Source organism: Belonocnema kinseyi, chromosome 1, assembly GCF_010883055.1.
Source record: "Belonocnema kinseyi isolate 2016_QV_RU_SX_M_011 chromosome 1, B_treatae_v1, whole genome shotgun sequence".
Classification (NCBI taxonomy): domain Eukaryota; kingdom Metazoa; phylum Arthropoda; class Insecta; order Hymenoptera; family Cynipidae; genus Belonocnema; species Belonocnema kinseyi.
Window position 1 is genome coordinate 97471535 of NC_046657.1, and position 15734 is coordinate 97487268.

The window sequence follows — 15734 nt, forward strand, 5'->3', positions numbered from 1 at the left end:
TTCTTTTAGAATTATCTCGTTACTTACTTTGTCCATTAGGGATTTCCCGCTTATTATGCGCATGAATCTCATGTCAATTGCATTAATTTTACTCTTATCTTTATGTGAGTTTCAAAATATTGTTAGCTTAAATAAACTTTAATTAATGTATATTATGTAAATTCCATCTAAATCACTTTATTTCCAATAAATACTTATTTTAATTATCCAATAAATACTCTTAAACTCCACAAAAAATCGTTAAAACACTTTTATGCGCAAATTAAAATACATCTTTGAAATTGTGTCTATTTTATCTAGTTCGAAATCGTTTCACCAGGTGGCGTATCGCAGTTTAACCATTCCCAATCATCTTTGAGAAAATTCTTGATTATTTCTATCTCTATTTCTATTTGAAGATTTGAGGAATTAAAAAGTAAAGTTTTTCATAACTGGGCATCAGAAAGTTCCTTACTTTAAAATTGTTTATGTTGAACATTACATACACAAATCTTCAAAAATTTTCAGATTTCTAAACTATTTAGCTACATTATACCGTTTAAAACGAAAATCAACCCAACATTTCACTTCTTCAGCATCAGAATAGAATAACAGTGATTTGTTAATACCTATACTTATTATAAATTATGTTTTATTCTAAATGCAACATCTTATTTGGAAATAATAAAATAACGTTTAAAAAACATTCATTTTTATTAATAATCAAACGAATTGGGTTTAGTACAACGTGAAAGGACAATTAGCTTCCTAGTAATTATTATTAAGTATTCATACATCGTTTTTAATACCGCTTTCAGTCGCATTATAAATAATCGCTTTCAATTAAAGGTAAAGTTCTAGTTAAACATCAAATAAAAACTTTGTTATAAAAATGTGACAAAAAAATAACTTCTTATTGAATACGCACAACTGCGTAAAATAAAGAGATTATCTAAATTGATATATTATAAGAGATAAAATTTTGGTACGATGAGACAGTGAAACAATTTTCTCTAAAAGAGGTCCAAATCAAAATTCTTTTGCAAAATAAGTCTATTTTGCATTGCTTGTCAAAATAAATAATGTACAGTATGAGGTTTTCTGTAAAGCAAAAAATGTACATGGCTTTCTTTTATACAATGGGCCAATTCCATTTCAAATTATATATAAAGGAACATGTATTTTACAGTTTCATCACAAATTACAAATGATTAAATACTTGCAAATTCTCTAAAATGGACAAAAATTTTTGTTTGAAAATGCATTATTTTCTGAAACCTCCACTTTCAATTTTTTTGGAGGGCTTTTTCGTAATATATCACATATATTTCTTTAGTTTTGTTCTTAGCAAATCATTGCTTCACAAGTTTGACAGAATATACCTTTTGATCTTTTGTGATATCTTGCATTGATTGCGCGAAACAAAATTTATATTAAAAAAAAAAAATGTCCTCTGAATCAAAAATGTTTTAGGTGGTAGTTTCCTGAAACTCTTCTTTACATGTTTTCAAAATTCGATAAAAGAAATAAAAAAGATTTTCTCGAAATTCCCACCTTTGTTATAATCTCTCGTATATGTTCAGTTTCTGTTTATATATAAGAAAGGTATCCTATTAGTTGGCAAGATATCACAAAAGAGCAGGAAGTAATTTTGTCATAACTTTTCTAGATGTTTAAACTTTTATCTACACATTTGTTTGTTCCTTTCTTTGTTTCCGAAACAATTTTTGTTTTCAAAATAATTTTTCTTTCAATGTAAATCAGTGGTTTACAATGAAGGAAACATTTTTTTATATCACTTGAAATAATAAGAATTCCCCCGCCGAATAATAAAAGAAAATCCCGAACACCTACGTTTGTTCCCAAAATATTGCATTTTGAAGAAAAAAAAATCTGTCAATTTTTGAGAACTGGCAGGTAATCCTCGAATGATCCCAACCAATCTGTCTAATTTGAAATGGAATTAGTTGGACAATGGTTCCGAAAATTAGAAAAAAAAGGTTTCATAAATAAGTTTACTTGAAGTAAATCTTAATCTCTGCACAACATCTTTACAAAGTAAATGAAGAAAAGAATCACGATCCTCCTAAATCAGTTACTTCTCTATTCATCACTGGAAAAACACTTTCAATCTCACCTTTTAGAGTATTCATAGTCGAGCTAAACCTATCTAGTGGATTGACAATACAAAACCCGACCTGCTGAATAAATAGCCACACGTGAGCGGCATCTGACGGATATTCACAATCTAGAGCATAAAATAGTTTTAAGGCTAAATCTATCGCATGCATAGGGCTCTCTACGCGATATTTAATACCGGTGTTAATGTACACAAACGACGCCTCAATCCTCTCCAGAGTTCCCACGAAGACTGGCAAAAATTGAAGAGACAAATCGCGCTTCCGCAGTTCTTCCTTTCTGGCCTTTACTGCTGCTTCAATGGAAGCTTCAGTCTGTGAGAAAATCCAATAGCCAAATTAAGAGTATGTTTATTATAAAAAAGAGCAATTTCAGGGTGCACACTTAAATCCTGGGGAAAAAAATCCCTAAAAATTCCAGGTTTTTCCAGGTGGAACTTTTCAAAGTACGGAACCATTCAAATATTTCGAATTTTTTTAAAAACAATTGACTTGGAAAATGGACAGTTTCGCAAGTTTATTATGAATAAATTCTTTTTTTCTGTTTCTAGAGATTCAATTAATGTTTAATTTAGAAAGCTTTGACAAATTATATTACACAATACTGCACTATTGATTAGTTAGGAAATTAAATAATACTAAAACATAATTAATCAGTTTTTGAATTAGTCTCTAAAGTTCATGAATTTGAATCATAATTCAAAAAAACTTGTATTTTAGCTTATACTTAAGATTCAGTGCATAGTTAGGTAAAATTCAAGTGGGTATTGTATTAAATTAAAATTGAACCGCTTCAAGTTCCTAACTTTTCAAGTAATAAATATTGCCTTTTCAACAAGATAGATAATTTTCTTAAAAAATACTTGGATTTTTAACTAAAAAGATTAATTTTCTAAAGAAAGGACGACTTTACAACAAAATGCATAAATTCTCAAACAAATAGTTGAATTTTCAACTAAAAAATATAAATTTTCAAACAAATAGTTTGATTTTTAATTAAAAAATCAGTTTTAACAAAAAAAAAAAAAGATTAGCTAAATTTTGATAGCAAAAAATTCAACCGAAGTGATGACTTTTCAACTAAAATGATAAACCTTCAACTGGAACAGATGAATTTTAAACCAAAAAGATGAATTTTTTTTTTAAAGTTTGATTGTCCAGCAAGTACATAGTTTTAGTTTCAACCAAAATGATAACTTCACATAAAATTATAAGTATGCAACTGGAATACTTGAATATTTAACCAGAAAGATGACTTTTTAAACAAGAAGATTAATTTTCTAACAAAAAGATGCTTTTTATATAATAATTGAATTTTCAACTAAAAAAGATTAATTTTCAACAAAAATTCAGTAATTAAATTTTCAGTTAAAAAATTATTATTTAAAAAAACAACGAAATTTCGACAAAACACTTAGATTTTCGACCAAGAAGATTAATTTTCTAAACAAAAAAATTACAACAAAATACATGCATTCTCAAGCAAATAGTTGAATTTTCAACTAAAAAAGATCAGTTTTAACAAAAAATGAAATAGTTAAATTCTAATTGCAAACAAAAAATTCAACGAAAGTCATGACTTCGTAACTAAAATGATGAATCCTAAACTGGACCAGGAGAATTTTAAACCAAAAAAGATGATTTTTCGAAAAAAAGCGTAAAATTTTCAACAAAAAATACGATTTCACAACAAAATACATGAAGTCTTAAGTAAATACTTGAATTTTCAATTTAAAAATACGAATTTTTTATAAAGTAGTTTGATTTTGGACTAAAAAAGATCAGTTTTGAACCAAAAATGGAATAGTTAACATTTGCAACAAAGTGATACATTTTCATTTAAAATGATGAGTCTTTTCAAATTTCAAATGAGAAAGATTTTTCAGTTAAGAGAGAAAAAAATGCAAAAATCTGTTGAATTTTCATGACAAAAAAATATTAATACTAAAATATAATAATGAAAATACTTAAAAGAACGAATTTCCAGCAAAATACATGAATTTGGTACCAGATACTTAAATTTTCAGTTTGAAACACTCAATTTAACGTAAGGTAAAGTTGCTTCACAATAAATTCGCACCAAATAAATTTCAAAACAAAATTTTTATTTTTGCCGTAATCACCCTGAATTTCATTGTGGACCCTCAAGACCAGAAAAAATTCCCGATTCTAAATTTGAAGCTGTTAAAATTGGACATTATTATTATTAAGATTAAAATTGAGCGATTGACACGATTGAACGTTTTTTTATTTAAAAATTTTAACTAATAAGGCTTCCGATTCGAAATTGTGAAGTTTTGAACAATAAAAATTTTTAACGAGAAAAATGGTAATTCTTCAATTAAATATTTTACATCTTGAAGCGCTTTTCATTTTAAATAGTTTAACCCTCGAAACTGTAATCTCAGTCTTTTCAATTTTGAATGCAATAAATTTATAATTGTTAAAGTATTAAAAGGCCTTGTTTAAAATGTATAGGTGCCATTTTAAACGATTCAAATGCGAAGAAATCAATTTTATATATTCAAATCTTAAGTAAATAAAAAATTTTATTTTTGATTTAAAATCGTTGGAGTATTATCGCTTCGAATTTGAAAAAGAATTTGATCATTTGTAAAAATTCATTAATAAATTATTAAATTTCAATCGGTAATTAAAAAGTATCCAACTTATAAAGTTTCAATTGAATGTATTCAATTTTTAACGGTTTTAATTTTTTATTAATTGACTACAAGATAGTTTAAATCTAAAATAGAAATGGAAATAAAAATTTCTTAAAGTCAAATTCACGAAAAAAATATAATTACCGAAAATTTGTATTAAAGAAATTGAAATTTTACGAAAACGACAATTTACGAAACCCGAAAATTCTTGAAATGATCTAATTATCAAACTTATAAAATATCAAAAATTAAAAGACACGACTTTTTAAAATCCCGATAATACTACACTTCTAAAACCATACAAAAATTAATATTTGTCATTTTTATCCGTTAGAATACTATTTCATTTTATATAAGTTTTGAAAATTGGAAAAAACTTAATATAACATTTTAAAAAAATACTAAACTTTAATTTTCTTATTGTTATGGACATTTTAAATTTCACTCCAACTTTTAGACATTTCAAGATTTTTGTAGCTTTGATTATTTGTTACAATTTTCTTAATATTGAAATCTCGGCATAAATTGCTCAATAATGATCGATTTTGTGAGGTATTAAAGAATTAAATTCACAGTAGTTCAATTTCTTACGCTATTCATTTAAAATTGTACAGTTCATGAAGTTTAAACTGAAAATTATTTTATTTTCAACCATTTAAATGTCAAATTAAACCATTTTTATATTTCAATGTAGAGCAATTCAATTTCAAATGCTTACAATTCCAACAATAAAGCTCACTAGCAGGCTTGAGTGAAACATTCCAAATGGTACATTACGAATCAAATTTCAAAATGTTTACTATTGCCGAATCAAAACTTAAAACTTTTTTTAAAGGCGTTAACAGGAAATAATATTAAATTAAAAAATATTTCACATTGATACTATGCAATTTTTAATATTCGAATTCAGAATTATTAAATTCTAAGCGCTCTATTTTTGAACTTATCCAATTTATCAGATTTCGGTCTAAAATTATTTAATTTTTAATTTCAAAAATTAAAAATTCTTTAGCTAAGAATTTCGACAAATTGTAATCGCTGGTACGCTTAAACAGGAATTAAAAATTAAAAAATTAGACATCAAAATAATAATTGTCAAATTAAAGCCTACAAAATTAAACAATTTTATATTTAAGCTTGAAAATGGAAGAATTTACAATTATAAAAGCCCAAAACTGTAAATTTTCCAATTGGAATCGTAGCCATTTGAAAGAATTTTTTTCAGTAATCACCCTGATTTGGAACTTTAACATACTGGAACAACGATGAAAAATGCCTCCTGCGATTCCTCCTGTGATGCTTTTGATTTCGTTCTTCGTACAGCTTTTATGGGCCTTTTTGGTTTCTTGCATGGTACATCACTATCGGTTTCATCCGCAGTTTTTCCTTGGCGACCTAAATTTTTGGGTCTGATCAGCGTAGGCAAAAGATATAGAACAATGGCATCTTGAGCATCTGAAATATTGTTTAAAAAGTTTCAAGTATTAACATATATATCAATAAATTAAACTTTATTCAACAAATCATTATTTTGGTGTTCTTTTAACTTCCTTCAAATCTTCTGGATTCTCTGAACACCTCAAATTTCTTGAATTCTCCTAATTCTTTTCACTCCTTAGAAATCTGAAAATTTTTCCGATTATTTAGAAGTCCTAGAGCTCCACGAATTACAAAATTTCCACAACGTCTAGGAATTCGAAGAATAAAAATCCACGAATTCAGAGAAATTTAGAAGATTTCAAGGAAGTGGAATTGAAAGGAATGTAAACGAATACAACGAAATTAAAAATAACTAAATTTGTATACTAAACCAAATAGCTAAACCAAATAAAAAAGCTGAGTGGTTAGTTCAGATAACCAATGCCAGAGTGTCGTTTTAGGCTTATATTCCCAGGCATAAGCGGCGGAGACTTTTTTTCTAGATGGGGCAGTAACATAAATAAACAGTAAATAGTAAATAATAAATACATATATAAAATTCATATTGCCAAAGACTTCACAAATGTTTATCAAAGATTTCGGATAGATTTATAGGATTCCATAAAGAATTCAATAATTTTTTTAAGATTTCACAAATTTCTCAAATATTACTAAATATTTCATATATATTTGTAATATTTTGCAAAGATTTCGGATAGATTAAAAATATTTCAACGTTTTTCTAAATATATCACTTATTTCACAAACATTACCAAATGTTTTAAATATTTTATCAAGCTTTTCAAAGATTTAAAAAATATTTTAATTCTTTCCCAAAAATTTAAAAGATTTCAGATGTTTCTCAAAAATTTATGATAGATTAAAAAGAATTCCCAACGATTTCAAAGATTCTATAAAGATTTAAAATATTTTGACTAGATTAAAAAGATTTTACAAAGACTTCAATGATTTCAATAACTTCACAAATATTACTAAGTACTTTAAAAAAAAGATATCAGAGATTTTACGAAGATTTCGGATAAGTTAAAAATATTTCATAAAAGTTTCAGATATATTTAAAAAAACAACACAAAAATTTCAATGATTTTCTGAAGATTTCACAAAATTTTTTTAAAAATTTCAAATATTTCCAAAGATTTTAGAAGGATTTTAAAAATATTTGAATTTTTTTCTAAACATTAAAAAGATTGTACTAGTTTCACAAACATTACGAAATATTTCACATATTTTGCAACAATTTCCAGAGATTTTAGAAAGATTTAAAGAAGATTTTAATTATTTCCCAAAGATTTCACAGATTTCAAACATTTTGCAAATATTTCTGATAGATTAAAAAGATTTCACAAATACTTTCACTGATTTCAATAATTTAAGAAATATTACTAAAGATTTCATTAAGATTTCCCAAAGATTGCACTAATTTTACAAATAATAACAAAAATTTCAAATATTTTGCAACGATTTCCAGAGATTGTAGAAAGATTAAAAGAAGATTTTAATTATTTCCCAAAGATTTGAAAGATTTCAAACATTTTGCAAATATTTCTGATAGATTAAAAAAATTTCACAAAGACTTTCAATGATTTCAATCATTTTACAAACATTACCAAATGTTTCAAAAATATTTTGCAAAGATTTCCAATGATATCAGAAATATTTTTCAAACATTTTCATGATTTTCCAAATATTTTACAAAGACTTCAGAATTTTAAAAATATTTCGCAGATTTGAAAGAATTCATAAAGATATTAATTAATTCACCAAAATTTCAGACAGATTTCAAGAAGATTCCAATGATTTCACAAAGATTTCAATAAGTTCACAAATATGATCAAATATTTTTAAGAATTTCAAATATTTCCAAAGATTTTACAAATATTCCAACGATATCCCAAATTTTTCAGAAATACTTCAATTATTTCACAAATACTTCAGGTACATTAGAAACAAATTCAAACGTTCCGATAAATTTAATCATTCGATTTCAGAGAGGGGCGTCAATATTTCCCCCCTCACTGGTCGATCTCTGGGGGGGGGGGGGTTGTCCCCTGTGTCCCCTAGGGCTCCGCCGCCACTACACTGAGAGATTTTCTTTTTACATATCGAATTGTATATGTACATACCAGGTAATAAGTCTTTTAATTTCTCCACAAGTGCACAGTTTATTTCTTTTTTTGGCTTTCGAGGTCCTTGTAATAATTCAACTAGTCTGGATCTAATAACAGGCCATCTTTTTAAGAAAATTTCCGACTTTCCGGGCTTCAAATGGTTGAAATCAATTTTTAGCTAAAAGGAATGCAATGATACTTTTATATTAATAGATACTTCACAAAAAACTCTGTAAACAGGGTTTCTACTGAAATCCTGGAAAAAATTCCCTGGCAATTCCAGGTCTTTTCCAGGTATCTCAAGATTTTTCCAGGTATAAATTTTCATAGTACTGAACCATTAAAGTATTTCGCATTTTTTATTATAAACGATGTTTATTTTGGTCCATGTAAACATCTAACTATACAAATAGTACTATTTATATTAAAGTAAAATGAACGAACTGTTTGTTCATTTGTGAAAATAGCTTTATAAAAGGATAAGTAATTTCTTGATGGTAAAAGTTTCTAGGGGTTTAATTATTATGTATAATGTTGAAAGTTTTGACAAATTATTTTACAAAATATTCTTACAAATATTATCACCATCGAATAATTAAATACATAAATAATACGAGAAACATATAATTACCTATTCACTTCTTAAATTTATTCATACAGTCAATGAATTTCAATAATAAATAAAATAAATTTTTATTTCAACTTCATATACTTAAAGTTCAGGGCATGTTTAAAATTTTAATATTTGAAAAGAAAAATATTTTCAAGGTGAGCCGAAACCCTGAAAACAGAGAAAATCAGGAATTTGTTTACGAAAATAAAAAAATTTGTTCTTTTAACTAAAATTAATGTGAGCACTATATTAAAGTTAACTCTTGCCTATTCCAAGAGCCACGAAACGCAAATCTTTGGGTATTTTAAGGCTGGAGTCCCATTGTTTTTCAAATTGCCAACTAAGAATCAATATAATAAAATAAAAAAGGACCCAAATATTTCGCAGAATATTGATCATTGTAGCATGATATCACCAGCATGATAAGATAGGTGGAAATGTCAGGAAGGTTAGCATAGTTGGTACACCTTGACATGGAAATGCATACGGCTTTTTGAAGAAAATATTCTAAACGTAAAGGTAAGATACAAAGGTCTGATTAAATACATTCTGATAAAATAGGACTAAGAAAATACATTCTAAACTTCAGAAATATTGCTATTCGTACATGTATGACTTACTTTCATATTTAGAATGTTTTCTCTAAAAAGTCGTATGCATTCCCATGATGTCAAGCTAACATACTCAATTCAAACCAACGAGGGCTTCTCGCTCTTCGGGCCTCTTTTCAATTGGTTAGCCACTGACGCGGTCGTGATCGTACAGGGACCGTGGTGGGATGTGACGAAGCTGTGTCACTTGAAATATCCGAGCACGGGGAGTTGGAATAGGTCAACATTGTATTAGGTGTGCCTTAGAATAATCAAGAGTTCATCTTAAATTAAATTTAAAACGCTTTGAACTCCTAATATTTCAAGTGAAAATAGTACCTTCTCAACAAGATAGATGAATTTTCAACCAAAAAAATTAATTTTCTAACAAAAAATATGATTTTTCAATAAAATACATGAATTCTCAAGCAAATAGTTGAATTTTCAACTGAAAAAGATCAAATTTTAACTAAATAGTTTAACTTTGAACCAAAAAAGATCAGCTTTCAATCAAAAACAGAATAGGAGTTAAAGTTCCAATAAAAAACATTAATTTTTCACGATAAAATTTCAAACAGTGAACTATCTTCAACTAAAATGATGAATCTTCAACTGAAATACATGAATTTTAAATAAAAAGGTGAATTTGTAACAAAAGTCGTTGACTTTCACCAAAGCAGTTTTATTTTCAACCAAAAATATGAATTTTTAACCAAAAAAAGACAAATTTTCAACCAAAATGTTGAATTTTTAACCAAAATGTAAGTTAAATCTTCAGCAAAAAAAAAAGATTTTTAACTAGAGTATGTGAACTTCCAACAAAGAAAAATAATTCTTACAAAAAAAGACGAATTTTCAACAAAATCTATGAATTTTCATCCAAAAAATACGAATTTTCAATGAGAAATGTAATATTTCAATTTTTAAATTAAGAAAAAATTAATGTTGTACCAAAGAGATTGATTTTCAACTAAGATTATAGATTATCCAATTGGAATAGTAGTTCCATTTTCAGTTTTAAACAAAATCAACAAAAAACTAATTTTAAACAAAACGTTACATTTTCAAACAAAGTTATGAATTTTCAAAAGAAATAATGAAACTTCAACTCAAATAATTGAATTTCCGTCCAAGAATTAAAAAGGATAATTATTCAACCAGAAACTGAAGTTACATTTTTATGATAAAAAATTAATGTTAAACTCAAGGGATGAATTTTCATCTGAAGTGATGGCATATTCAATTGAAATAGTTACAAGTTACACTTATTAACTTAAATTATAAATCATCAACTAAAATAATTAATCTTTAATTAGAATAATTGAATTTTCAGCAAAAACAATGATATTTCAACCGAGAAGTTTAATTTCTAAAAAAATGAATTTTCCAAAAAATACATGAAATTTCAGATAAAAAATATAAATTGTGAATTAAAACTTCAATTAAAATGATGGAATATTCTATTAGAATCAAAAATATGAATTTTTAACTAAAATGATGAGCCTATAACTGGAATAATTTAATTTTCAACTAATAAAATCAAAGAGCATGAACAATTTAAAAAAGGGGTTGTTTGCACTGGAATAGATAAATTTTAAGTAAATAAAAATTAATTTTCAGCCAAATAAAAAACAAAGTTTCAACAAAATGGCTCACTTCACTACCAAAAAAATAACTTTTAATTAGAATTTAACTTTAAGCCAAGGAGATTTATTTACAATTAAAACTATGAATCTTTAACTAAAATAGTTGAATTTTTAACCAAAAGGTGAATTTTCAACCAAGAATATTAATTATATACAAAAAGAACAATTTTGAACACAACATTTTAATTTTCGTCAAAAAAAATCTTGAACGGAAATAGTGGAATTTCCAACCAAAAATGTTCATTTTTAACTAAACTGATGAATCTTTAACTGAATTATTCGTATTTTCAATCAAAACGATGAATTTTCCACGAAAATAATTTATTTATAAAAAAAAGAAGCTTCAACAAAGTAGTTCATTTTACATCCAAACAGATGCATTTTAAAATAAAATACTCTATATTCAATCAAAAAATAAATTTTTCGCAAAATATTTTAACTTTCAACCAATCAGTTTAATTTTTAACCAAAAAAGAGGAATTTTCCAGCAAAAACGGAATAGTTCAATTTTAAGGTCAAATAATTAATTTTCATCACAAGGAAAGAAAAACGATTCATTAACAAAATGGTTAAATCCAAAACCAAAGTGATGAATTTTTAACCAAAATACGAATTTTATTTTCAAACCCAGTTGATATTTTAACTAAGAAGGATTTTTCACTAAAGAGAGGTATCAAATTTCAACCAAACTGTTGAATTTCCAAGCAAAAGGAGGAATTTTTAATCGACACGAATTTGCAACTAAATATTTAAATTCAATAATACAAAGCTAATTTTAAAAATTAAAAAACATTGATATTTAACCCTTAAAGAGCACACTTGGTGTAAACACCCAGCGACTTATTTGCGCTTTAACAAAACGTACCAAATTCAAGAAAATGGAACATATGGCTCCAGATTAACAAATGACATGAAAACCTTTTTTCTATGTAATTTTTACATCATTTGATTTTTATCATTTTTATACGCAGTTTAAGATCGATAAAATTGTTTAATCATGCAAAGTACGGTGTTTCATTTTTCATTGAATTAAAGCTTTTATTTTTTAGAATAAATACCTTCTTTGGAACAAACACTAAAAGACTAATTTTATTTTTGAAGCGCCGTAAAATTTTAAGTAAAGATATAGAAAACTTAAAAAGTTATGAATTTTAGAGTGAAAGAAGTAATTTTTAAATTTTTTTCCAAAAAGGATTTTTTGAACTACTTTAAACTTCAAAAACTGTTATGAAATCTTTTTCTTCTTAAACTAGATAGATTAAACATCATTAATTGATTTTCTTGTAAAAAACTATCCAATACCGCCGGCACAGCACACGTTTGAATACCCTTGGGTGCCTAACATCCAATATGCTCTTTATGTAATTTTACGGAAGTGCGCCCTTTAAGGGTTAATTTTATATTAAAATTCAAACAAAATTTAAGTACGCTCTCGAAAAAATTCCCTGGCAATTCCAGATTTTAAAGGTTTTCCAGATAAGTAGACACCCTGGTAGATATTAATAATAATAATAAAATGGCTATGACAATTTCACACCATAAGTTGACAAATTTTATTATAAATCTAGAAAATACATACCAACTCAGCACCTATCTGCGTTTGTAAGCATCTGTATTTTTTAAAGAAATCCTCAATTACCATGCTTCCCTCGTCGAACTCATGTTTGCGAACAGGACTTGTGTCTTTCCAATATTCCAATAATTTTGGCGTAGGATCAATAGTATTTTTTATATAATCCAGTTTAGTTTCGTCAGATGCTGTAAAAATAATCCTTCTCTAAAAAATAGGTGTGCCACGAAAATCTCAAAGCATTGTTGTCGCTTTTCCTCAATGTCGATTGGGTAATTTGAAAAACTTGAAGAAAAGAATGTTGCCAAATTTACACACATAATTGAGAATTTCATTTTCGGTTGAAGGGTAATGACAAAGAATGTCACATTTGGGTGCATAACGAAACTTACATCAATTTAAGAATCATCAATGGAAAGTTTTATTATTTTACCAAAGCCAGATATATTCAGCACAATAACAAATTTGTACATATTTGGAATGAGCAAAAGTAACTTTATGGTCAAATGTAAATCAAAGGTTGTATTTTTGTAACATGTGATAAACTACTATTTTTTAATATTTTCATTGTATTATTTAAATTCAAATAATTTGTTTTGAAAACCAAAGCTTACTCAAATAGATCAATTTTGAACAAAAAATAATTTTCAACCAGCAAAGCAAATTTTTGAAGTAGAAATGGAAATTTTCAACAAAATAGTTAAATTTGTAAGCAAAGCACTTAATTTTTTAATAAAATAATGAATCTTCAACTAAAAACAAAGAATTTTTCACCCAGTAGTTGAATTTTCAGACCAAAAGAAGAATCTTCTAACAAAAAAGGACAAACTACATGTATTTTCAACTAAATTTTTTATTTTTAAAGGAATTTCCAACCAAATAGCTGAATTTTCAACTGAAGAAGATAAGTGTTGAACCAAACATGAAACTGTTAAATTTTCAATAAAACAAATTTATTTACAACAATCAAAAATTTTCAACAAAATAGTTAAATTTCGAAAAAAGTGTTTTCAACTAAAATGATTAATCATGAACCAAAAAAATTAATTTTTAACAAAGTTGCTCCAGTTTTAACTTAGTAGGTGAACTTTGGACCAGAAAAGGTTTTTCCTCTAAAATATTTACTTTTGAAGTGAAATTGGTTATATTACAGGATCAAGATATAAAGAGAAGCTCCAAATTTTAATATAACTAACAAACATTAACCGCTTGTGGTAAATTTTGATTTTAAAACTATTATTTAAATGTAAATAATGTAAAAAAAAATATTTTAAAAATGGTTATTTTTAATTTACTGTAAAAATACCATTTTAACTGTTAATTAACAATAAAGATGCTTAATTGTGACTGTGTCAAATATAAATTGAAATATTGCTGTATGCGTCTGTCTTCATTAAATAAAATGATGCACTTTTCTTACCATTAAACTTTAAAAACAAAATTTAATTTTAGAGAAGATTCGAATGAAAATTTGAAAAGTAAAATTTAATTGTACTTTGATGAATAGTTTATCTGATAATGCTTTGAAAATATATTTTCTATGTTTTTTAATTTCAAACAAATATATTATAAGTACGGTGTCGGATAATTTTACACGCGACAAGATATATTTGGTTAATAAGTAAAATAACCTTCTAATTTTAAAGAATTTTAAGTAAATAAAAAAGAATTGAGTCATTCATATTGAATTTATTGGATTTCTCTCACTAAAATAAAGAAACTTCTATAAATCATATACAACGTTTTCAAATCATATCAGATTTTCTGTAAAAGCTATGGAAAAATGTTGAAAAATGAACCGATTTCTTTTTGAATAGTAATTTGTACGAGCATGGCGCACACAATCTTCTCGTGTTTTAAAGTTGCATTTTAGTTGGACAGAAAAAATGTTAGTGTATAACTGCATGACAAAAAATTTGCCGATTGGAATTAAAAGGTACGTATTTTCAATTCCTTGTTTTTATAATTGAAAAACAGTGCCTATCCAATGGAAAAAAAAAACAATTTTGTTTTTAAAAATTTTATTGCAACTTGCGTAAAGTGGTTCTAAGCAAATTAGTAGATTTAATTTAGGTGAAAAATCTTGTTAAATAAAATGTTATTGTAGCTTGTGTCCTTTTACCAAAAAGTTAATTTTTTTTATTTTTAATACATTTTTATAATAAGAGTTTATAAAAAATTTGTAAATATTTTTTGGCTGAACAACTTTTGTCTTTTCATTTTTTTTCGTCTCTTATGTCGTTCTTCCAAAAATTTAATTCTTCAGTTTTAACCTTGCTTTTTACAATTGAAAGAAAATCTACGATTAAAGTAAACAAACAAAAACAAGCGTTACATCCAAAAAATGATTAATAACAAATTTGTAGCTCTTATTTGGGTGAACAAATTTTCTCCAGTTTTTTTCGTACTTGTGTTGTTTGTCCAAAAATTTAATTGTTTTTTTTCTAATGTTGTTTTTTTACGAATAAAACAAACGCTACATGTCATATCAAAAAGTGATTAATACAAAATTTTCAGATCTTTTTTAGGTTATGATAATCTTGTAAGCATTTCAGAAAGAAACGAATTTCTTCTTTTGACTTTTTTTCATACCAGGTGTATACATATGAAACTGGTATTGCCATCTAGCGGCCAGTAGGCACACTTGTAGGCACTGTAGGAACTTACCATTTGTGCTAATTGGCGTATTGTCATCTGTCAACAATATCCAATACCAAACATTTCAAGTTTCATATGACATCGTGATTTTTTTCGCTCTTGAAAATGTCGAAATACGTGCCTTCAAACAACGATTTGCGGGGAGCATTAATTTTCTCTTTCCATTTGGGTAAATCGGCGATAGAATCTCATCTAATGCTTTTCGAAACTTACGGAGAGCATGCTCTTGCTCGCAGAACAACTAAATGTGTCCCAGGCAACCATTTCCAGACGTTTGAAAGCCATGGGAAAAATCCTGAAAACCGGAAGATGGGTGCCACATGAGCTGA

At 26.5% G+C, this 15734-nt stretch overlaps 1 protein-coding gene across 1 annotated transcript in view; it reads right to left on the reverse strand.

Annotated features, from left to right (window-relative positions):
- Positions 1–676: 676 nt before the first annotated feature.
- LOC117175223 overlaps positions 677–15734 on the reverse strand; it is a 35067-nt gene continuing 20009 nt past the window's right edge. The window contains exons 9-12 of the mRNA XM_033364887.1: positions 12757–12935; positions 8344–8506; positions 6036–6235; positions 677–2432 (exon numbers count right to left, since the gene is read on the reverse strand). Of these exons, the coding sequence (XP_033220778.1) occupies positions 2055–2432; positions 6036–6235; positions 8344–8506; positions 12757–12935 (920 nt within the window). The 3' untranslated portion in view covers positions 677–2054. The remainder of the gene's footprint in view (positions 2433–6035; positions 6236–8343; positions 8507–12756; positions 12936–15734) is intronic.